We start from the raw sequence: 26,486 nt of genomic DNA on the forward strand, positions 1-26,486 counted from the left end.
CATCGTGTTGGAATAGCATCATTCACAAAACCAAAAATGAGTTTGGAAGCCAGAGAACATTATTTATTTTAACTCATTATTGGCCAGCAGTGGACAAGGCATTCATGGCCAAGCGGGGCGGGACACTGCCCCGAATATAGACAGCAGTCGCATAAATTATATCAAAGGTATCTGTGGATATGCATTTAAGCAGATAAAGAACTTTGCAGACGCGAACCAGAGGAAAAAAGTGCACAAAAAGGGATTATGAAAAACTCTAGAAAATTCAGCATATAAAAACAAACAAGTGATTGGAAAACTCACTAAAACGCAAAAACGCAAAAAATAATGCATCAACAATGAGTGAGTGCCACACAATGCCGAGCATCATAATAATAAGCAGAGCAATAAGTTGAAGCAGCCACGCGACGAGACTGGAGTTGCACTGGAGATAAAAGTGAATATATGGAAAGTTAAATCAATAAATAAACCATAAAAGCAGTTATTCTGCCAGAAAGTAAGTAAAAAATCCAAATAGACAAAAGCGAGAGGGAAAATATTCAGAACCTGAAAGACTTCAGCTTGCACGGCTCCGCATAGAAAATAGGAGGCCAGCAGACGCAAGTTTTATTTTTGTTGTTGTTGTTGCTACTTGGCCGCTTTCACTTGGCAAAGGATGCAACGGAAGCAGTCAAGCTAAAGGAAATTATGTTGGGTCTATAATGGGGAAAAGTTCAAAGGAGAGAGTGGAACGAGAAGAGAAGCTTCGGTAGAGAGGAAGCGCAAATAAGAGGAGTTGGACTGAAGCCAGTTTACTTCAGCTTTGCGACTTGCCGACTAACATTGGGACGAACTCAAGTATGCACCCCTGCGCAGCGCAATGCCCCAGCAGTAGCAGCCGCCAATAATGTCAACGTCATTAAATCAATGTTGAAAATATATTCCAAAAAAAAAAAAAAACACGGTAAATGCTAAAGAGAAACTAAATGCTGATACGACATAGCAGACACGTTCGCATAGACGACTCCTAACAAGGCAGCAGTGAGCGGGAAAGGACACCGAACCAACGAGAGCACTCGAGGACTTTAGGGGAAGCAGCCACGAGTGGTAAATAAGGTAAAAGTTCGCACGTTCTGCTGCACGTATACGTAAATTGTTTGTGCGGAATGAAACCGAGCAGCAGTTGGAGGCTGAAATATTGAGATTCAAAAACTGAATGACAAAATATCGAAGGAAACTAATGTAAATGATTTGCTGGAGGATTTCGGAATTCAATTGTATAGAAAAAAGGGATGCATTTAAATAATGTGTGTGTACGTATGTGTGTGTTGCTTAACGAGTTCAGCGTTTGCCTGGCTTACTTAGCAACTTGCAAGAAATGTAGAGGAACGCACGTTGATTTACGTATTTCTTTCTATAACAGACATACATACATATGCATGTCTATGTACAATATAACTATAAGACTTTGCATTATTGGCAGCCCAGCTGCACCTATTTCATTCGCCCACTACTGGGCCCGCCCACTTTCAGAGTAAAGTAATATAATTTTTTGGGAATTCAAAAAGGATTCGCTGAATAGCGAAAAATAGACTCGCATGAGCTTTCTACAGTCAAAAAAATCCTCAACTAATGGCCGTTGTCAAAAGGACAAATCAAAATATTGCATCCGAACAACAGGACGCATTAGCGACACAAAGAGGAATGTTATTTTATTTAATTTTGGTGCTGCTTTCGCGTTTTTTATAACGGCATAATGGTCATTGGCTTTCACCCAAAGGCTAGCGCAACAGTGTCCAGTGAAGCAAACAGCCAACGAATACAAAAAAAAGCTGAAGGAGCAAAAATTGTAAGTTTCTAAAAATGTTGCCCCTTCGCTTGCAATATGTCGGCACTTTAACGAGGGTTCATTGTTTTATTCCATTTCTCTTGGCTGAAAAAATTCTTTTCACGGATGCATGTCAAGCACAGAATGAAATTTTGGCTGCTTGCTTTGACGATTCTGCAGTCGGTGCCGAAAATAAAAACTCATCTAATTGCTTAATGCGGCTGGCTACAAAGCTGCAAAGTTGGTCCATCGAAGCGCTCAGTCACTCACTTTAAAGATTTACTGCAATGAAGGAATGCATGGGGATGTGATTTTTACGTATTGGGCTGCCCTTATCAGCCTGCGGCAAGCAAAGCAGAACTGCATAGAACTAAGACGATTAAATTTTGTATTATATGAAAACTAATAAAGTACTAAAATATGTTGAAATTCAGAAAAAAAATGATTGTGGTTAATTTAGTGATTTTTTTTTTTTTTGGGAGCTATTCTACATTTTTTATATGGAGAAAAACACCTGGTGCGGAGTCAGCAGAAAAAATTCTCAAAAATCAACGCGATTTTTCTAAAAGTTCTGATTCAAAGGTTTTTAACTTTAAAGAAAATTTGCCATATTTTTACAAATTTTATACAAAGTTTGAAAATTTCTGCATCACTTAAATGACTAATGAAATGTGAAATCGCAATCAAGACTTACTCTTTACGAGAATCTGCCAAGTCATAAAGTTTGATAAATTTAGTAAAAAGTAGCTCAAAAATAAGTCTGCCAAATAAAAATTAAGAATATTTGAAATATGCACACACATACATAGGTACATAATGAAAGAAATTAGCGGTTACCGAAATCAGTAACATTAGGCAGAAAACGGCAATGCTTCAAATCGCAAAGTATTTCCATCTAACAGACTGGTATTGTTCTTACTCTTAATTGAATTTATTTACTAATTGATAGCTAACTGAGGAATGAGTGCCATGCGATAAGTTGGAATGGCATAGCGCAAAAGCAGCAACCGAAATGCGCCAGCAGTTCATTGACCTAAAAAGCAACAAACACAGACATACAAACAAATACGACTAATAAGACTAATGCACTAGGTAGGCAGGCAGGCAGGCAGGCACTTGCAAAGTATAATACAAACTCAGCAACAACAAGAACAACGCAACTTGACACTACAATACTTGGTGGCAACAGTTCGTAGTCGCTGATCGCTCCGCGCCCACTTTGTCTTATAAGCATAAGTAGGTGTTTGTGTGTGCCTGCGAGCTTGTTAAATGCAGCAGCTGTTTGTCGCAGCCTCAAATGTAGGCAAACATGTGAACATATCAAATATGCAGTAATTATGAAGACTATTTGTTCCAGCGGACACAGAGATACAGCCGCACACATACACACGCAAGCGAGTGATATTTACAAATGCGAAATACCTACATACACATACACATATGTACATATTTACAGTGAGTACAATGTGGGGCCAACTAAAAATAATTCAACTGCAATAATTCACCAGCCGAACTCATGACTGGCAGTCCTCTGGCCCTGCAGCGTTGTTCGTTCCCATCGTCGCACTCAATTGGCGTTGGCGGGCTGCGGTGGCGTATGCGGAATTGTAATTATGTTGCAATAAGTGCAAGCGCTCAGAACAATATATGTACTACATATGTACATATACAAGCACACTAGCAACAACAGAAAATTTATTGGCTTGATTGCTGATTGTTATTTCGCGCAAATTGCCATGGCGGCAGACAAACATTTATTTAACAGCATAAATAATAATAAAGGAAAAATAGTCAAAAATATCGCATACAAATTTAAAACCTGCCATATATGAAAGTGCATATGTGTGTATGCATGTGTGCATATATTGCTATTCATTATTGTGTTTGGAACTGAAAATTACTTGCTGCGCCTCGAGGAAGTGGGTGGCTGCAAGACTGACTGACTGACTACAGAGTTGGCGGCGCGCACTCCATCTACCCACTGCAATGAGCGTTTTCACATACATACATTGTAACCAAGCACATACATGCATATGCACCTTCTCTGCAGGAAAAACTGGAACTAATGACACAAACTTCCAGTTCAGTCTGATGGAGAAAATTCTTCGAAGAAAGCATTGATTCGGAATTATGGAAAATCTAGTTCAATATTGGCTACATTTTATCTGTATGTACTAATCCAACTATCGAAACAGACGGTTCCAATTGAAGCTTTGTAAAACATTTCCATGTAAAACTGACCAGTTGCTTATATGAAAAATGGAAAGAACGCAAACTGGTGATAGTTTAGAATTTACTTGAAGTAAACCAGTTCGGCACCACGTGATTTCCAACAGGGTCACCCTTGTAGTGTATTACATCTAAACATGCAGGCATGTGTGTGTATGCGTGCGTACGGCTCTGGCAAACCTGCCATGCGATAAAAATCTATTGATAAGATGATATGTAGCTGTTGTAATTGAGTTATTGCAACAAATTGCTATGGACATTTGCTGTTGGCCGCGAGCGATATATCATAAAACTACTCAAATGCAAATAAAAATATCAATTAGGTTGCGAAATTTTGAGCAATTCTTGAATATTATGTCCTCTGAAACTCTTTGAAAGTAATCGTCTTTTGAACTTTTGAAACTCTGACCAGTTGGAATGCAGCTTTTACTGATATTTACATGTGAAAGTCTCGAATTGAAAAATTCAGAGATGCAATTGAATTTGCTTTTTATGTTGTGAAATATTTCATAAAACACGTGACGTACAGTGCAATTGAGACACGCTTGGGCATTGGTTTCACTCGCACACATTCAATATGGCATGAACACTTGAACGTTAAAATGATTTATTCGCGTTGAATAACACTTAATTGAGAATCACACAAATAGAGGTTCATGCCAATCGGTTCCAATACAGGGTGGGCTAAATAAGATCTACTAATGACTAAAGACTACTGCCGAGCAGTATGCGCAGCTGCTCCATCTTGTTGAAAACACAAATTAGGATACTGCCCCGCCGTTGGCCGCAACAAGTTTTCAATCAATGTTCTGTAAGAAGCTCCTGAAACGGATTCTAGCGTTTCATCCTCATTTTCGAAGAAATATGGACCGATAACTCTAGTGGCCATAACACCGCACCAAACAGAACATTTAGATGGGTGCAAATGATGTTGGTGTGTTGCCCTTGGATTTTCAGAGGCCCACAATCTACAGTTTTGTTTGTTGACATAACCATTTAAATGGAAATGCGCTTCATCCGACATCAAAACATTATTTAAAAAATCAATTTGTATGGCTAATTGTGTAAGAATAGAAAAACTCGATAATTTTAACGCGTTGTGTTGTACTGTAGGGTTCCATAATAAATTCCCAACAATTGAACTATAACCTACAAAAAGAGAAAAATAAATATGTCAAAAAATAAAAAAGTTATTTGTGTTTAACATTAGTAGGTCTTATTTGGCCCACCCTGTACATACAAAAGTGTATTAATCTTCAGGGGCAATAAAACCATTATCAATTACAAATAATTTTTGCTTGTTTATCAACATTTAGGTAGCCACCCTCGTATTTTGAAATATATTTTAAGCATATTAGTTCTCGTTTCACGTGAAATGGCTGACAAAATCCATACAAATTGTATTGCCGTGAAATATGTGAGAAGTTTCATATGTACTTTACGGCAAAGTAGTACTCAGTTCACGCAGTAAAAACACCGCCCAACAAGCCAGCAGCACTTTTTCACATCTATTTCAAACGCACATGTCATTTAAAATTGAGCTAAAACTGGGCGTTTATTTGCGATTGAGGCGCCTCAGTTTGCATACTCCGGAGATATGGCATTTTTAAGCGAATCCTCTTCGCAAAGAGTGTAAGTAAAGCTTCTTTATATTTTTGTGTGCCACTATATATGTGTGTGTATTAACTTGTTTAAAATCACTTTTTTATCAAAATTTGCCATAGCTTCTGGGTCGATGCTCATAAATGTGAAGCTTCTTCTCATTTGACAATCAATCTTAATAGCGAAATTCAAGGCAGCGAAGTTAGTACTAGCCTTTGCAAAGATTGTTTGGGTTGTTATGCTTTCAAAGACTCCATTTCTACAAAATCTAAACAGCACACAATAAATGTATCTAAACATTGCATTGGCAACATGTTCATCTACAAATGAATATACTTTACAATGCCACCGCCGCTTAAAGCTCATTGATATTTTTTTTTCTGTTAAAAAACAATGTAAACGATTGGGGTTTTCATAACTGTATTATTATTGACAACAGCAGACACAATGTTTAGATCTGATAATGAGAGCTCTAATACGTTTCTCAGCTTATTCTATCAGACGACTTGCTCAATACAAGTATAAGTAAATATTTAACCGTATGATAAGAATTTTATAAGTATTTTCAATTCCGACTACAAGCAAAGAAATAATTATTTATAAAGGCATCTTAAATGTCTGCCTGCAACAAATGGCCTCGCCAATGAATGCGAAACAATGGCGCATATCCAAACAAATGCCAAATTATTACAGACGAGGTGGTAAACTCACACAAATACATATTCATACACGTACATTTGTACACACATATAATGCATACATGTTGCAACGTCGTAAGGCAGTTGCAGCTTGTGGCGCGAAAAGTGCAAATGTCAAATGCAACTACAACTGTTGAACAATCGCTTAAATTGTGCTAAAAAAACGTCCGAATACGAAATGCTGCCACAGAATTTCAATAAGTTATATTAAAATGCACCGTTGCTAGTATCCGTATACTTAGTAGGGTCTACTTTTTTCCTTGTCTATGATTTATTACCGATGACGATGCTGAAGCAAAAACTGTGGATGGCGAAGATGACGATAGCAACGATACAGGCCCCTGGCGCTGGCACTAACACACGTCGATGGTGGTGATGACAGCTGCGGTGTTAATATTTTAAAAGCCATCACAAATGTGGCATTAGTGGCATGCCACTTCATATTTAAACACTCAAGACCAAAATCCAAAACTGCGGTGAACACGCAATCGACTTAGATGGCAGTGACTGGTATGTAAAGTGCTCGTTTGAGCAGCTGGAGGAAATGTGCGCCTGTGCAATGGGTTGTAAAGCGGAGGTGAAGTGTTAAATGCATTGGACGGTTGCCACCCAGCAAAAAGTTGCCGAAGCAGCAATAGTAAAAATAGAAGAAACAATTAACAAATAAATAGGCAATAAAAACTACTGCAACTATTTGCTGCCGCCGGTCAGCGCGACGCAGCTGATATGCCCGGCGATTGCCGCAAAACAAACGACCGCAATTGGGTATGGCCAGCTTGGAACGAGCGAGCGAGTGACTGAACGAATCGGCAATGCAAACAGAGTTATCTATGCCGAAAAGTCAATGAACGCGCCGAACAGCGCAGAGTCGCACAAAGCGGAGCTTAGTTAGCCGTGTGTAGTCAATGCAAATTGAGTTCAACAGCGACGCCGGCAGCCAAGAGGTGCGGCCGACGTCGCAACAGCTGGCAGGTAAGGCAATTGATGTCGATATGACGGCAAAACCGTGTGGCAACAGTGCAAATTTTTACAAATCGCATTTGTTGTTGTTGTTGTTGTCAATGGTTTACATGGTTTACTGTGCAGGCCCAGTTTTATTTGTAGATTTGTAGACATCGTCACTTTACACATTTAAATACGATAAACCTGTTGCACCTAAGCAAAAACCAATTGGCAGTTTGAATTGCCACTCAAAGTGGCCATAAGTAAACTCTGGCGCTTTAAAACTTAAAACTTAAAATGTGGGCGTGTTAATTGCAGCTTGCCACAGAAAAATGTGAAGCACAAACAATAGCAAAAACAACAAGTGTTGCTAATGTATGGATTTATGGTAATTTATTTATTATGCAAAGCATGAGAACGAGGCGACTGGCGTGAAAAACTAAGTGCTTGTGTTGGCATGAAGGAGCAGTGCTCATTACAAATTCGTTGCCTACTTCTAGGCCTTGCATTTAATGTATGCGCTTAAGTTAAGTAAAGGTAATACGGTCAGGTCATTGGCCTCTATGGCAAATTTAGTGAGCTATAAGTTAAAAATTCTCAAAAATAATGACGCTTTAAAATTAAGAATTATTAAATTGAAGCTAAAAATCCAAACTAAAATCAAAGTTAAATATATGTAGCACTTAGCAGAAAATGTATAGCCGTAAAAGAAATTATTGCTTACAAATATAAAATGGCATGCAACTTTTCTACGCATCAAATAATAAATTTGATTTTCATTCTTTATGGTTAACTCTACACTACGCTTAAATAATTAAACTTTTTTTGATTTTCATAGGACTCTTTCACTATGTTTTTGCGCAAATACATAAAGTACTTAGTTTACCGTCTACAGATTTTTTCTTCGAAGTAGCATACAAATTCTGGGTGCATGTATGTGTGTGTATGTCAGTTATAAAACATTTGGCTATGGCCGGTGGTCTTGCTCGAATATTAAATATGCCTATCAACTTTGCATTGGCGAAGCGAGAAAATCCTTATCACATCAATCGGCATCTTGCCACACACATTGCAGCAAAACGTATTCGTAAATTTTTTAGTACCTCAAAAAAACCTGTACAAACTGTGGCACAGGCGAACTTTTAAAGGGTTGTCAACCGATAACAAACGAAACAATTAATAATTCAAATACAAAAAAAAAAATATTGAAATGAAATTAGATCATTAAATATCACTAAACAGACATACTATCATACATATGCATGTGTATATGTATGTACATACGCGCATAGTTATAAATAGTTGTTTGCAATCGCGTAGAGAAGGCACTTTAGTGAGCTCTAACTGCCTTTATTGCATACTGATAAGATAATTGAGCTCTGCCAAGCAATGGAGTGGGAGAGATGCGGGTTTGGGTGGCGTCAGAGCGCAGCTATAAATACGTGAAGTCGGTGTGTGTGCCAAAGGCAATCAATCGAATTGCAAACCAGTGTTTGTAAATGTTAATTGTGATTAAAAATAGCTTTGCGTATCATGGGGGGCGATAGTAACGAAGGTGGGACAAGTGGGGGTGGTTAGGGAGAACTTTGATTGCTCAAAGCCTCAATAATTCCTGTTACTGTATTTAAAATCCAAAAGCCGCGCGTATCTACTGAAAACTTTAAAACTGGCGATGAATTTCCAGTGTAGGAAATTATTCAACACTGTTTAGGTATTTCTAACGTGAGAAAAAATATTAAAATTTTGAGAAGTCTTCAAGTTTTTCTAAATATTTCACTTAAGTTTAAGACTACACTTACTTACATTAGGAAAAATTAAATACAGGGTCTTGTTTTTCAAGCTTAAAATTATTTTTTAGCACTACCTTTATTTGACAGCTGTGACAGTTCGATAACGCCTCTTTTGGAAGATATTTAGAAGAAAATAAAGAATTTCTTAAAATTAGCGAGCGCAGTCGAAGAACCGCATGCAAATAATTAAAATCAACCACGAAAGTCCTACATTTAAGGTTCTACTAATTGTAAAACTTGTATGTTACTTTTTAAAAATTTTAGTCACCTGACTCTCTACAAGACTTAGAAATGCCCGTTCGGCTAGACCGTCTAATTGACAATATCGCCTTTGTAAGGGAAAGGTAAAAATCATACTCGAACTTGAGTGACCCTGTACAAATGACAATTTTGAATGTAGTTAGCAAACGGTAATTAACTCAAAATTAGAGGAAAAATTGTCTCTCCGTAAGCATGAATACAAAATAAAAAAGGAATCCGTTTCTCATACAGGAAAATGCGACCAAGTAATGAGCAACGCTGCTACTTCTGTTGATCTAAAAATAAGTGAATAAATTTTACTTTCATCTACAATCTACGTTGCGATTATCATTCCAACGACAAGTCATACAATCATCTCGGCTGAGCAGAACATACAACTCGTGACGATGTGATTTGAATTGCTTGGCTGACTGACTGCAAGCAGCTACGGTTGCTGTTCGAGTGTCAGCAGTAAATCAAGAAGTTAGAGAAAAATTAAGAACGTAAAAAAAAGAACGCAAGCAAGTAAGGACGCATGTGTCCTCGGCTGCTCAGAGCTAAATATTAGCTTTCATTAAATTAGAATGCGAAGTTTCTTCATTTTTGTTTAAATTACAGCTGAGCTTTCATAAAAGCAATGGCACAACTCTAGTGGAAGTTTAAGTCAAACTGCTATATGACGGCAAAGTGTATATATAAGTATGTAAACCTCCCGTATATCTATAGTATCTTGCATGTATACACTCCCTACACCAAGAAGCTGATTTTTTTTTAAGTAAGACTGTTTATCCCGTGAACCAATCGACCAGTAGTAAAAGCGATTTCAATAGGGTACAAGCGAGCAAATGTGGACTATCTGCAGAAAGCATCGAAAAAGTGTGTAATTTTATTAAAAGTTTTAAAAAAATGTCTGAGAAGAAATTGGGAATTCCTCAGTCAACAGAAGACGTCACAGTCGGCCTAAACCTCGACGAATTTATAGCTAGTGACTTTTCCATGATAATGTACCCTTTACCGTTGCCACCAGCGATTATCTATTTCTCAAACTCTATTTGACGCCGAAAGGAAATCTTTGTGAAGCGACAACAGCCATTCTAAATAACAATCCAGAAAGGACATGGATAGCTCGTTTGAGAACTCAAAATTGCATGTCCCAGCAGAAAGTGAATAAATTAATAGAAAAAATGCATTTATTTATTTTATTACTTATTTATATATTTCATAAAATATGCACTGTTTCCTGATGCCTCTACTTGTAAAAAGCTCATTTGGTTTCTTTTTTAATAGAGGCCGCATAATTCATTGAACTAATAAAGTAGAGAGAAGGAGCAAAATAAGAAAAATCGACGCACAGCAAAGACAGAAGGCAGTTTAGACATTTATTTAAGCGTTGGAAGATGACAGTGCATGTGAGTGCGTGAGTGCATACGAAATTTGCATTCAATGCACGCAGTAAGACGCGCACACGCACGAACGCTCGAAAGCAAACAGCCACAAGAATATTCGCATAAATGCGAAAAAAGACTGCAAAAATTAGAATAACAAAAATTAAAGAAAATCTAAAATAAAATACGCGCACATATGAATACTTATTTCATGCGCGCTTATAAAGAAACTGTCATGCAAAAGTGGAATCACTCATTATACGCTGTGTTTGTGTGCGTTTGTGGCACCATACTACATGTTTTTCCTTCCACTGGGGGTTAGCGACCGCAAAACTATCTGACATTAGATTGCGATGGCGGCCAAACGACAACAGCCGCTGCAACTGCACTGCACTGACGAAGCGCGCCGTCGACGCAGGCGGTGACGCGCCCAGACACAGCGCGACAGCGATCGTTGTTGTCAGCCAACCAACGCGTTGCACATCGTTGCATAAAGTTTTGCGGTTTTTCGCAGTTTTTCATTTTCATTTTTCTTTTGCTTGGGTTTGCTATTTTTTGTTGCCTTTTTCTACTTTGGTCACACACTCATCATTTTTGCAATGAGTGTAGGAGTGAGTAGCGAAATAGAAGAATGCAGCGGAAGGTGGACGGGACAGCAGGAGCGGAAGGAGAGCACACAGCGAGCAGTCAACACGATTTCAGTTGTGATAGGTTGGTTGTATATAGCTCCGACGACGTCCGTTTGTTTGTGGCACGTTGTTCGCTATGACACATAACGCTGCCAAATTTGTGCAACACCACACCACCCCCCACCCACATGGCCGCAAATAAACTGCATATACTCGTACGAGAGATGGCGGTTGGTGGCGAGCGAGTGAGTGATGAACTGACGTGCGATTGCACGAGTGGGGCGCGCTAAAACAGGGCCAGTGACCAGCCATCGGTAAACGTATGCGCACCATATATGAATGTGTGTGTGTGTGTGTGAAACACTGCTCTTTTGTGCAACAAATAAAGGTGTGTATTTGTAGCGCTGCTGTCATTGGAAATGATGATTGTGTAGAAGCCCAAAAGATTTATTCTAGGACACCTTTTCCAATCTGCGACTAGCGAATTTCTGGTTGCTTACGAATATTTGGCACCTCTGTGCTACTTTGCCGACGGTTGGCTAGAAAAGAGTTGTGGAGATTCTGATCTAAACCAGTTGCTTACGAGCTATAAACTAGGGGGCTTCTGCGCGATTAATTTGTTGTTGCTTTCCCGTATGAACTCTTCGCTAAGCGAGCAGAGAATTCGCGACTCGAAAGTGGCTAATATAAATAAGTGCTGCGCAGTTCCGAGTAATTTTGGGAATCCAATATTTCGATATTGATTCTGTTAAGAGTCGGGTATATTTAAAAGCATCGAGTATCTCACTTCTCAAGACCTTCAATTTGAAAAGAAGCAACTCAAAGTGTAATCAATGATGACTGAAATTAAAATTATGCAAAAAGTTATAATCAAAGGAAGATCCAATACAAATGCTCAGCTCCAAATTATAAACTAACCCCCAAAAATAAAATAACCTAACAAGAATTATATTTTTTTTTAAACATAATAACTGGTCTAACACTTTTTTTGTTCTGAAGATCTTATTTTTCGTAATAATTCATTTAAGTTTCCTGAAATGTGTGCTTAATTCAGGATACTTTTAAAACATTTTGCCATTAAAAGCTTAAATATGAAAAACATAAATTGTCAGGCCTAAACTGGTGATAAAACTATGAGACATTTGGCCTTATAACTTTTTTCGTGTGCCCCTACTTGATAAGTTCCCATAAAGTAAGCCAGCATTTGTGGTTAGTATATTTTTTACGTATATATAATATACATATATGTAGGTATGTATGTATGTATGCTTATAAAATTCTCAAATTATTTTTCAATTTTTTTTTTTGCTTAGTCACAAATCGTCACTAGTTTCTGTCTTAAAAAGTCAAACCTTCAATGCTCTGTTTTGTCGCTAATAAGCTGAGAAAAGAATGCTTTTTGAAAAAGTTCAGAGCTCTGAAAATCAATCAATTGAAAGTCAATAGATTTGCTAAGCTTCGGCTATGTCCGTAACTGCACCGACAGCTCAGCCTTTGCCAGAGATAAAGCAAAATAGTTTAAATATCCAAAAGTGTGGAAAATCTCAAAAGATTTCATTTGCGGCTGTTTAGTTCTGTCATCATAGTTTGAGAGTAAATCTTTTAGTATTTTTATCATACTTGTAAAAGCATACAAGTATTTACATACACACATAAATAAACAGATACATTTGTTGAATTTAATTTTTCTTTCCTTTTCTTTGCAGGTGATTGTATTGATAGGCAAATGAACGCCAAAAACAAATTCAAATTACTAAATAAAAAACCCCAAAGGCTTTTTAAGTAAATAAAATTTGTATAAAGCAACAAGAACTTAGCATTAAGGCGGCGTGTTAATTTTGAAAAATGTGACACTAAAAAACAAACAAAATAATTTTTCCTTTTTGTTTAGTAAAGACACCAAAAATGGCTTGAGTAGGTGCGCAATCGCACAGCAACGAATTCCACGTCCACTTCACTTCTACACTCTGGCAGGCAGACTGCTGGCGACCCGTGAAAATACAAAGCAATTTTACATAAATGCATACATATTTCCATACATTTCTGCGCCCATAGTTTAGAGGTGTTATAGTAGGAAAATAAAATTCACTTAAGCAAAGCTTTTTGATGTTATGTATTTTTTCTCTTTTTTTAGGCTTATAACTGAAAAACACATTTTTTAATTTAACAGCAAGCGCACATTTTTAACAGTTTTGAGTATGCGTTTTGTTTTTGTTTTGCTCATTATTTTCTTTTATATAAGTTTAGCTCCTTTCCTAAACAAAACCATATAAATCCAAATTTCAAACTTCAAAATCACGACAAAAAGTAAATAATTTCTTAAAATCTAACTCCCATCATTTTAGCCCAATTTTTTGTTTATCTTAAAAAAAATTATGAATAATAACATTAGAGGAGTTATGCAACAAGCAGATACGTTGTTTTTGTTGTAGCATCATAAACATTACTCATACATGTACGGGTAATGCTGCTGTTCTAATCTCGCCGCATTTAGTGAATATTGTTTTGAGTTTTTTTGTCTGGGCTTCAAGTACCGACAAGGAACCTCATAGAATCTTAAGTAATAAACCTGCCTCTTAGGGCTTCTGCATTGGAGTAGCTCCTATTTATATAGTAGACTTTGTGTTATTACACTAGATAGATCTGAACCCCTTTTTTTTGCTTCATCTGGTGTACCAAAATGCAGTGTCCTTCTTGACCAGCTTATTTTCATACTTTTTATAAGGAAATTCCTACGTTGCTGCTCATAAATCTTAAATAATGTGATGAATGTGTCGTCAGACAAAAATGTAAAAAAAAATCTATGATCTAAGAATGAATTAAAAAAAAAAAAAATTTTTATGTCAGCCGAGGAATTGTTAAGTTCATCAACTTGGTTTGCAGATATAGGTCATTAAAATAAATTTGATATGTCAGTTCTTTGAAATATGCAATTTAATAAATTAGACCTCATTTTATTATGCTAACTAATAACAGGGTGGCTCTCTATCGGTCGACTTCTTTAACCTGATGCTAGAAAATATTGTGCGAGGCACAGAACTTATCGCTCAGGCACAATTTATTTTAAGAGCGTAAAATTGCTGGCGTTTGCCGAAATCGTTGGATCTCACAACCGCGTTGCTAGTTCTGTATTTCCTAAGCTGAATAAAGAAGCGAATGGCGCTGGTGGTGAACGAGGACCAGACGAAGTACCTCCTGCATCCAAACAAACAGTCGGCGCACTCGCGTTTCGCACCCTCGTCACTGTGCACAGTTGTGATTTTAAAATAGTAAGAGCCTTCGTTTGTGGATTTCGGAACCGGCACTGACAATAATTAACACCTTGAAATCCAACGGAGAAGCTTTCTTAACAAAAAGTGCTTCTTTGGTAATGTGAACGACATGCCAGTTCTGAAAGTATTCGATACAGTACCGGCTGGTGGAAAAGCAGAGGTAGAGGAAGGCCTCTTTTGCATTGGAAAAATCCTATCGAGAAGGACTCGGCTTCACTTCGTGCATCCATCTGGCGTCGGTTAGCGTAATAAACGGCTGGCGCGCTTTGTTAAATTCGGTCAAAATCGCTTAAGCAGTTATTGCGGCAACCAAGAAAAAGAATAATTAATTTAATTTAATTATATCGCGTATTACAAATTTGTCTCCCATGTAGATCGAGACAAAAAAGTGGCGCCTATATATACAAACATACATACATACAGAATAAGGTACGTAACACGAAATGCATCTAACATTGAAAGCGCGACAGAAACAATACCTTTTTGGTTATAAAACTATAAGCAAAATACAAATACGTCTGACAAAGTGAGATAATTCACTTTAGCACTTTTGGCTTTTAGTTCAATAGTGCTGTTATTTCCTAAACAGACTATATTTTAACACATTTTTTATTAAAACTGATTCTTAAGCAACTTCTACGAACGATTAATAACTTAAATATTGCATTGGCACCCAGTGATTTGTTGTTGGCAGGGAAAGCGCCAAGTCGATTTAAGTTGTCTTGTCAAAAGTTCAGATATTCATACATATAATATTATAAATGTATATAGCAAATACTCAGTTTCATTGTATAACAGAAAATAAAGTCAGCCAGACGAATTTAATGGCGCTTTTACGGACGAGGGCAGACGAATGAAAAACAAAACAACGACGAAATCACGTAAAAATGGTATTCAAAACTATAAATAGATGAATAAGTGTAAAGTGTAAATAAATATGAACTAATGGTATAACACCATAAAAATGTTGATTTTGCATTTACAGTGCGATCCCGATAATGTGAACACAGCATTAAGCGAGCACAACCTAACATCAAAATCATCCAGCAGTGCATATCAAAAATAAGTTTAGAATACCTTGTAGCGATACATAAAAATGAAATTTAATTTGTGCAAAATTTCTAAATATTCACAAAAGTTTATTTGCAAGTGATTTGAGAAGTTCTAAATCGGTCAAGTTTCTTCAACAGTTTCTAAAGATTCGTTCATTTCCGCAATCGGAAGTCCTTTGATTTTCTCAAATGTGAATTATATTTGTTTTAATAAGTTCACGTTCGAGAGATATATAAATAGATTTGATTTGAGGTCTGCACTTTGACCTCGTGGTCTTTTGCGCCCTCTACTCATCACAGTACCACACCCAGTTCTTTATTAAACTTTAGATACAGCTGGGTTGGGCTGAGCGTACATTGGCCGAGATGTCTCAGCCTTCTTCGCGCTGCATTTAAGAAGAAGGTGTATTGGAGCTGCCGGGGACTGGTTGTTTCAACGGCCAAAGTCAGTGAACCATATCCCAGTACTGTGCAGGTGGCTGCGCAAACTGCCATCAAAATAGCTCACGCTACCGTAAGCTTACTGTAGCAATAAATTTACTGCGTCTCCACAAAGCGCGCAGGGCTGTAAATCGTGTAACCGAACAATAACATATCAATCTACGTAAAGAAAAAAAGCGAACAGAAAATTCTAGCTGTAATTGAATAAGTAGAAAAAACAGCAATTCAAAAATGAGTTAATAGAAATATTTCTCAGTAATGCTAGCCCCAATGAACGCTTTAGCCTACGAATGTTAAGTATACTTTTAATCAATGTTGCCATTTAGACTCCGGAAATATGTAGTTGTTGTGTTTCTTATTACTACATTGTTTGTATAAGGCAAGGCATGAAGACAAACAAATGATTAAGCAAACGCCAGCAAATACAGGTAAGCCGTCCTTCCTGCCACCGCAGGTAGCCAACGAGAACCCCAGAAGCATCCCACCTACTCACCTAACTCGCAAATCGCAAATGGCACTTAGAGACCGTTTAAATAAATTCCAGCTAAGTTGGTTAAGACAAATAATTTCCACAAATCGGTGTCTGTGGGTTATAGCTGATGGCTGGCGTCGGCATTTCAATTGAAGGTGTGGGGGGAAATAAAATGAAATATTAAGGAAACGGAGTGAAGAAAAAACATTGGGAAGTAGTCGAATAACGAAGACATACCAACGAAAAACAAAAAATTAGTAGCAAAAGTGTTTTACTATCTTGAACTTTTGATCTCGAGCGCCAAGCTAATCCGTTTCACATATGAATGTATGTACGTACCGACAACATCTAAATAATGCGGTGGCGTTTAGCGATAAATGTAGTTTTTCTATTCTCCATAATTAAAAGCTGCCGAGAATATTATGCTAATTTAGATTTGGTTCACATATGCAGCCATATACAGATCATATTTGCCGCACGTACGAGATATATATGGACATACATATACACATAAACGATTATTCGAGACACATACGGAAAGGCAAAAGCAAATGAGTTTACCATATAATTAATTTCGTATGCATTAACTGCTATTTAGCTGTAAACCTTGACCAGAAAAAAACGACACTGTAAAAGACACTGCGAAAAGGTAAGTGGACGCCTTCAAAGATTTTCACACGGAACTGTTTGCGGTAAGAAAAAACAGCCGATATTTCAGTTAACGCCTTTTGATGCTTTGCTGAGTAATACAAGAGTGGAATTATGAAGTGGCGATGGATAGGTCACACGCTTAGAAAACCACCAGATAGCAACACGACAATGGCACTGGGCTGGAAACCGCAAGGGAGCAGAGGTCGCGGTCGGCCAATGATAACTTGGCGCAGGTCGATGTGGCGCGAACTAGCAGATGCCGACCTCACATGGGGTGGCGCAAAAACAACAGCCCAGAAACGCGTAGGATGGAAGAGTCTTGTCGAGGTCCTATGCTCCCGAGCGGAGTGAACAAAGATATAAAAAAATTAAATATTCAAAAGTGATAAAAGTGTAAAGAAATGGTTTTCAATAATGTTAACTTCAGTATTCATTAATATAAATGTTCTTTCGTACAAGTTTTTTAGCATTGTTGCCTAATTCGGCCACAAGTAAGCCTTTAAAGAGACCAAAGAGAAGGGCCAGATGGCATGAAATCTAAACTAGACACTTCTAGAGCAGATGTAATGATTCAAGTGAAAAACTCACCGTCAGCGCAAAACAAAAACAAAAAAGAACACAAAAAAGTGTGTTTAGCGTAGTACACATAACAGAAGTGAAACTTTCAAGCCCGACAAAGTAAGAGGGAGAGACCCGAGAGAGAATGAGAGAGAGAGAGAGAGAGAAAGAATATATATCTAACTAAATTCACAACAGTTGCAGAGAATACAAATAGACAAAATTTACAAAAAACGGAGAAAGGTCGACCGGTGTAGGTAACCGCCGGACACAAACCGTGGCAACAATGCGCACTACTCCGGGCGTTTATCACACGCCGTAGCAACGGCACAAATTAGCGGAAGGACGCCGGAATGGATAGCACTTTATAGTACGTACAAGCACTAGCCAGGAAACGGAAATTAGCGCCAAAAAGATGGCACCAAAAAAAAAGCCCCAAAAAAATTGGGACCAAAAACCGTCCCAAACAGTAGGCACCAAGGAAATATAACGCCAAAAAGTAGGCACCAGAAATAATTATATTTCCTACAAGTTTGCACCAACAAGCGCCAAAAAGTAGGCAGTGTTATTTCTCACTAAAAATTAGCAACCACAAGGAAAAACTCAGGAAAAATAGCCTAAAGTGTATCTAAGATACATATATATAAGGTATAGCTCTCTCTCTCCTTTTTCCCCTACGTTATATCTTTTTTCTCTCTCGCGGAACGAAATTGCCCAAAACGTTGCATGGCCTTGAAATTTTACTCTCCATTCTCGCTCGTCCATCTACGCCTAAGAAGTTTAACCTCAAAAAAATGGGGTTGAGCAGCGCTAACAGATTTGAAAGCTCAACTAATTTTCCCTCCCTAAGACCACAGCTCATCAGTTAACTATAAACTATTAATACCATAGACTGATTGGTTTTTCACAATTTGTTCCCAGACTTCCCTTTTTCCAATTATTATTTTTCCCCCCAACGCCATTGATGTTATCGTCATTTATTTCATAATTTCATGCAACATAATTTTTTCGAGTGTGCTTTGCTAGTGTACCATGCTAGATTTCTTTCGAACAGACGATTTAACACCATTTTCGACAGGAAATCCATAGCCCAGCAGCTCATACATACTTACATGCACACCTGGGAATTCAATGGAAAAAGGCAGAGGCGTACAAAACGATATTGTCTGGAATGGAAGCGCACATACCTGAAAAGAAAACAAAAAAATAGAATAAAAATATACTCGTAGTACAAAATTATATGTTATTGTTGTGTTGTTTTTAATGAAAAGGGAAATTATTGCTTTATTATGCTAATGCGAACTGAGAGCGACATGTGAGTACCTACATATGTACATATACCTATATACACGCATACATACATATCGCAAGTGTGTAAATATTCGCGTGCGTAGCTGAAATAAAAATAAGGTTTGGTATAATAGGAACTATTGTTTAAGTGGAAAAGCTGAAAAGCTAAAGGCAGCAAACCAGCAGACGCATATTTGCTGAGGGAATTGATTTTGATATGAAAATGAATCGCACATAAGCGAGTGTACAAATACGCGTCTTTTGAAAGTGTCAGCCAAACTAATGGATTCAATAAATCAGGCAAAGAAGCTGCTGCAAATATAAATCGCCAACTTTCAAAGCTACATTGCGTTGCAAGTAAGAACTCAAAGTGTGTTGGTTGCTGGCTACAAACATTTTTTTCACAAGAATTATAAATCGCATATGTGGCCAGCCGACGAACTTTTCTGAACTATCATCTATTCAGATGCTCATATCCAAGACAAATGTTGCCACCAGCAGAAATACGCAAACAAAAAGCAAAAGGCATTCAAGGAAAATTGATATATACAAATTGCCGAACAATATTGCTGACTGCTTGCTGTTTGCCCATTGAAGATGCAGTTGCTTGGTGCGGAAGCTTGAAACCAGAGATTCAGCTGAACAAATGGTCTGAAGCATTCACCCAAATAAAGCAGCATTTCGTGTGATTATATACTTAGATTAAATTCACTTCGTTGTAAAAGAAATTTATTGCAGACGCCGACAACTATTAAAAATGAAAAAGTGGGAAAATCACTGATAAAATATTAAGCACGTCCGTGGAAAAATATTATGACTATAAAAATTTGATCGTGATATTAGTTGAAAAATGATGACATTAAAAGCGAAACAAATGCACTAAAAGTAGAGAAAAAAGTTTAAGCAGATAAACAAAACCAAGAATCGGAAACCCCAACTCTTACGATCACTTAGGTAACCTGGACAAAGCGATCGCTGTGGCTAGCAAATAGATTTTCACCACTGATAGTTGGACAGTAGCTTATTAGACAATTTGTGAAATCTTTGTTATTATTTGAATGTTTGTGGCTATAAACTTAGTAAAATCCTATGTGCACAGATGGTGGTGTGGACATATGTGAACATGCATACTCACGAGGGTCGTTGGAAAAGTCCGTGCAAAGTCTGAGAGATGGCACTACTGGTGCGTATAGAGATTATGTTTAGTTAGTAGCATTTCTTGGAAGAACACACACTAAGTTTCAGCCAGATCGGTATATTTCTTTGTGTTTGGCATTCGTTAGATACGAAGAAGTCGAGTGATTTTCCTTTTCCATCAAGACAACGCACCAGCGCACGCCTCAGCAGTTCTGCCCGCAAAATGAACTCCTTGGGTACATTTGACTCTGATACACGTCATGCGTGTCTAAGACGTCATTCGAGTTAAGACAATATTCAAATATGCACTAATCGCTAATATCTTTAATATTTTATTTTTGGGAAATTAATATGAATTCTTACGTAAAATGTACTCTAAGCAGCCAAAAATTAAATCCGTTTAACATGCAAATACTTTCTCAAATAAATCCGTACCCAGTGGAAATAGGGCTCCAACTCGCTTCACATCCCCTATTCTCCAAACTTGGCTTCCCCATATCCCTAGGATTACTATTTGTTCCCCAATTTCAAGAAATGGGGAGGCAGCAAAAGGGGTTGTTTTAAACGAGGAGCTGATTGCGAAAAAAATGGTTATTTTTCAGACTTGTACAAATCCAAATTCGGAAGGAATCAACAAACTAGAACAGCGTTATACGAAGTTTATAAGCCTTAGTGGAAACAATATCGAAAAATAAGAAAGGTTTTCCCCAAGAAATGAATTAGTTTTTATTTTTGCACGGACTTTTCAAACGACCCTCGTACGTACGTACATTGATGCTTAGAACTATGCAGGTAACTCCTGTGTGTTATGCGAGTATGTATGAATGTCGATGTTTCCTTAATGCCTGTTTAACTCACACAGCCGAAGAAGCTGACCTCAATGCACAGCGCCGTAACTCATTTAAAGTGAGGTTTATAGGCTCTTAGGACAAGATTATAATCACTAAATGTGACGATAAAATTTATGTTTTTAGGTTCTTTTAAGGTTTCGTGCATTTATTATAACTCTAGTTAAAAATACAACACTTGGAGTGTTTATAGAACCATGACAGTGGTTAGCATATTTTGATGACAAAATGGAATTTGTAAATTTAAAATATATTTCTCCACCTTAGGCGACTTTTATGTTACTATTATAAACACTGACCACAAATTACACGAACCACATTCGCAAATGGTTGGAGTTTATTTCCAAAATTCACGCCCTGTGTGGCAAAGTTACAGAACACTTCGCCCATATTACGACCTTCTTATTGTTGTTTTACGACCTCGTCATAGCGACGTTAGGGGAAACTGCGAAGCGGACGAGCTGGCCAGATATCCGTATAAACAAATTTGACATACTTCGAATGAAAGTAATCCTCACGAGACGTTCGAAATGTCGTTGTTTGAAGATGCAGCCAGCCAACATTACTGGAAAGCGCTACGGGTAAATCGTTCGCAAGTTATTGATTACACGTATTGCTATTCATTCCCTGACTTTATTGGGACAAACTTTTGGTGGCCAAACCATTATAAGAATTTGGTCTGTAATTTGATCATCATAAGTCTTTTATTTCACCCTTTGGACTACGATTTGTGGTCCTTGGTTTTCGTTGATAAACCAGCTACTCTTGGCAAGGTACGTCCAGATATGCGGGAAAAAGCGGCGCAAAATCGCACCGACTAGATGGTCTTCATAAGAGACTTAGTGCTGAGGATCCTAAATCTTCTAAAATAGTTCACAAATACCAAAAGATATAAAATTTGCAAGCTAACAAATCCAACAACTATATCATTATACCATAAGAAGAAAAAGGTATACAGGTATATCTACAAATAAACACCTGTCCATGCCTTCTTCATGACCATCTGTTCCTGATTACTATTCCCGCCAAAACAATGCCTAATGCGATGTAAAGTGTAAATAAATGTCATTTGAGAAGACAGCTAACACGCAAGCGCGACTGTAAAGCCAAAAAAATGTATACGAATTCACTTGAGTCAAGTAAGAAAAGCTTAACGACTGCAAAATTAAACGTCCACTTGATAGAAGCTTTAAATATTAAAAGCCTGCCAAGAAAAAACAATCAAACCAAAGCAAACTTGGCTGGCAGCCATGAGGCTAATGACTAGTATTGACCTAGAAAAATGTAGTGAATTATATAAAAAATAAAATCTAGTAAAAAAAAATTACTAAAAACAATACAACACAAGAAAAATGTGCACTGACAGCAAAACGTTTGAGCAACTTTTCAACACCGCAAACAAATGTTGGCACGCCGGCAATCGCAGCGAGTCATTTGATTTATAATCAACTATTAAAACCTATTTGAAGTATAGAACGTTAGAGCGGGATTTACGACAGAATACTTTAAGTAAAAATATGAGAAATATTAACAAATACCTATTCGGTGATTTCTTTCAGACGTCCGTCACTGTGTGGGCTGCAAACCGAAATCTTTGTGTGGCGACAAAATGCACAGACATTTAAATATGAAATTATTTTTTTTCTGAATGTATGCATGCACATATATATGTATGTTCCTTTGACACCGCATGCATGGCTATGTGGGTACATACAGCCCGCGACAAAACGATAGCACTTCAACATTTCGAAAACACATTTTAGAGCAATTTTTTGGAAGAGATTGCATAACCTCGTCACCTAAAAGATTATAAAAAATCATCTCCAAACTTGTACTCTACTTACTTAATGCTATTCTTCTCTCCCAGTGGAGCATAGGGCCTCACTTTACTATACTAAAATTTTAAAATTGTACAATTGTTACAAAAAGCTTTCAAAGATTTAAATGGAAAGTCAAATTTGGTAAAAATGCTATAGTTTCGTCGCGGGTTGTAGGTGCTAGTGTACGGCGGCCACTGCCTGTGGCAGACAGTGCTTAGACAGCCTGTGATGTAAAAAGGTTTTTTGCACTTACATGTGTGTATGTAGACGCCGAGTATGTCTATTAACTCGCTACTGAAGCCATGAGTGCTGACTCGTAGTTCTGCGCTTACTTTGCCTGAAATGTTAGTTCGCTGCTATTTGCCAAATATGCAAATCAGGTTTGCTCATTTAAATCAGAAAATGAGTATTTGCATTGAAAAATGTTTGCTTACTTACTATACATTAATTTAAGGTTGCTGAAAGACGGCAATTTGTAGTGACACAAGCGTTTAATAGTGAATGATTAATACAACCAAAAATTAGATTTTTTTATCGGCGATGCTGCCTAACTCTGGTCACTTAACACGCACAAACGCTAATAGTTGTCAAAGAATTAACTCAGTGCAGATGGCCCGATTTTTTTTTTTAATTTTTTTACGGGTGATTAAGATAAAGTTTTCAAATTGTTAAAATAAATTAAAATTATCAAAATATTAATTAAAAAGCAACTTCAATATAATTTCGGTCCTCGGTACTGTAATTTAGCGAGGGGCTTTTTCTAGTTCATTTTAATCTTCTAACTAACATAAAAAGGCTTTTTAACCCTTTATCAAACCATTTGTGATGAAAGCTAATTAAACTCAAGTGTTCCAAAGAAATATTGAAACAAATTTTAGTGGGTGTTATTGCAGAAGGAAAACTCGTACGGGTTTAAGATGAGTGCGCAATAAAGCTTTTCCAAACTAGTGTTTATCCATTTGGTATATTTGTGTGATAAACACATGCAATTAGGAGTATTCGGGAGGATCAAATTCTATGGAAATCAATTTTTCGATTGCTATAAGGTTGAATAATGAATTTAAATCAACGGCTAATCATGACATTGAATTAAAATAAAGTCGCTGAACTTTGTCATATATGAACAATCATACAGACAAGCGTATCTTTACAAAATTTAAAGCTTACTACATTTGACCAAAACTCGTTTTTACGATAAATGTACTTTTTACGAATTCCAAACGTTTTTTTCGGTTTTTTTTCACTTAATGCGGGGTATTCGCCCATTGTACCCAGTAGCTAAAGGGGTTTTCAATTGGCGCGGGTCGATTTTGGCGCCCTGTGGCGGCCATTTTGTTTTGGTGATATCTGTCAAATCTTTTGTTTATTATTCAGTTGTTTATGCCAAATCATCATGGCAAGTTACACGATTGAACAGCACGTTCAAATGATAAAACTTTATTATCAAAATGAGTGTTCATTAACGCAAACGTTGCGCGCATTGCGCCCATTTTTCGGTAGACGTGGTGGCCCTTCCAATTTCTTATGGCCCATATTGAACCATATGCACCTAGACGACATGTGGTTCCAGCAGGACGGCGCTACGTGCCACACAGCAAACGCCATTTTATTCCATTTCAACATCTACCCGCCCTTATTGAAAAACCCTTTAACCTAAACCCTAAGCGTTCTTCGCACAATTTCCCCCCTAACGTTTATTCTGCTAATCTCGCGAGATTCCTATTAATTTCTGTGGCAGAAGTGCATGGATTTCTCTTAATTTTTAAAATAATAACGAACTTATCGGGGGACTTAAATTTTTCAGGCCTTCCTGATCGCTGTCCTGAGTTTAACGAAATCTTTGGTAAAATCCTGTAGAAATGTTTCACTTTGTGGAATTTGATATCTCTTTTAATGTTTTTCTTCATTTCGTAAATTAAAAATTATTTTTCTTTCCTCCAAATTTTTAATTATAGCTTTAAAGATAAAGCTTAGTGTTTGCAAAAATGATTAAAAATAAGTTTTTAAATGTTGACCTAAGATAAAGTTATTGGATTAGATTTCCGAATACCTTTGGGAGGCGCTGTACAAGTTAATAAATAAGAAAATTTTTAATTAAAAAGTGCCTTCTAAGGTGATGACGCTATAGTTTGCTTGTTGAGAATTAGTTTTGGAGATTTGAGAAAAGCTATTTCACATTAAATGCATCTTTGATATCAAGTTCTTGGACAGTTATTATCTATCTCGCTCACCGGCGAAATCTAGTAAATCCTGCTATCTATGCTTCCAATTAACGCCGCTAGGAAGCATTAAAACAAGGTCCATACATTCTCCAATTCGATCAATACCAAATGCTAAATAAATCAATAAATATCTCAAATTAAGCTACTAACTTTATTGGCCATTTTGTGAGCGGCAATAAAAAGGCAAATTGTTGCTAAATGTTCTTGAGTGTTGTAAAATGTTGCCACTCATCATACGTAAGCGGCGGCAACATGTTGCGGTTTTTGGCAAAGGTTGACATTAATGCTGGCAATTAACATTGAACTGCTGTTGTGCTGTGAAGTAAGTAGCTGGCACATCGAGAGGTGGTTGATGGCCTAGCCAAAAGTGGAGCCATAAGGCAATCTAAATATTCCACCAATACACTCACATAAAGTACAATATCCATGCTGTGAATGGGCATGTGTGAACGTCTACATCATTGATCGGTCAACGAATGCAAAATTAATTGAATTCTGTTTATGGCCAAAGACTCGGCTGCCAACAGCGGCGGGATACTTACAAATTGTGCACACAACTTAATTGAAATTGCTACTTTGTTTGTCATAAAATATATTTGCACAAATGTGTGTGTGTCTGTAGTCGGTGATGATTATTAAAAATGCAGCTGCAGTGACATGAACCTGAATTTGAATTTTTTTGCTGTAGAGCAGCCAAAAACAGCTATTTGCGGCTCTATGGCGGTTAGATTAAGATCTTTTTTATTATTATTTTCATTCTTTTGCACTTTTAATTGCCAGCTTTGATCGTGACTTGTTTTCCTGGGGCTATCAAATCGCTGCTATGGGCGCCTCAATAGCATTCATAATCAGTCAATTGCCTTTCATATAGCTTTGCCATTGCCGCGTCAATGTTGCACCAAATGACTTAACTAGACGCGCGAGAATGGCGAAAATATTTATGAAGTAATTAAGAGCGTAGCATAAGGAGGTGAAGTAAGTTGAACTGTCCATACAAATATAAAATAGCGGCAGAATTCTGGAAATCAATTAATTACTACGACACTACGACAGTAATGAGATATTTCTAAAAAAAAAAACTTCATATGTGACCGCTTGTTGACAGGCTGAAACAGAAACTTTTTGTTGTTGTTAATGTTGGTTCTGATTGGCAACTCAACACGATTAGACTCAGCACCGAAGGAAACTTTTTATTAACCCACAATTTCCTTTGAAAATTTTGTTCGGAGATGAAGCAAACTTGTGGTTAAATGCCTATGCCACTAAAAAAACATAATTTACACATTTGGAGGATTAATAATCTACAGGACAAATTTATAATTTTAAAGCATATTTGTGTTTTTATTTCCATTGACAACGCCTTTATCTCCTTCTATAACTTAAAATTCTTTACCAAAAACT

At 37.2% G+C, this 26,486-nt stretch overlaps 1 protein-coding gene across 1 annotated transcript in view; it reads right to left on the reverse strand.

Annotated features, from left to right (window-relative positions):
• The window catches only part of LOC129238907 (headcase protein), a 53,040-nt gene extending 41,819 nt beyond the window's left edge, over positions 1-11,221 (reverse strand). The window contains 1 exon segment of the mRNA XM_054874138.1: positions 11,036-11,221. Within this exon segment, the coding sequence (XP_054730113.1) occupies positions 11,036-11,221 (186 nt within the window).
• Positions 11,222-26,486: the final 15,265 nt, after the last annotated feature.

The sequence above is a fragment of the Anastrepha obliqua genome, chromosome 1 (genome assembly GCF_027943255.1).
Source record: "Anastrepha obliqua isolate idAnaObli1 chromosome 1, idAnaObli1_1.0, whole genome shotgun sequence".
Taxonomy (NCBI): Eukaryota; Metazoa; Arthropoda; class Insecta; order Diptera; family Tephritidae; genus Anastrepha; species Anastrepha obliqua.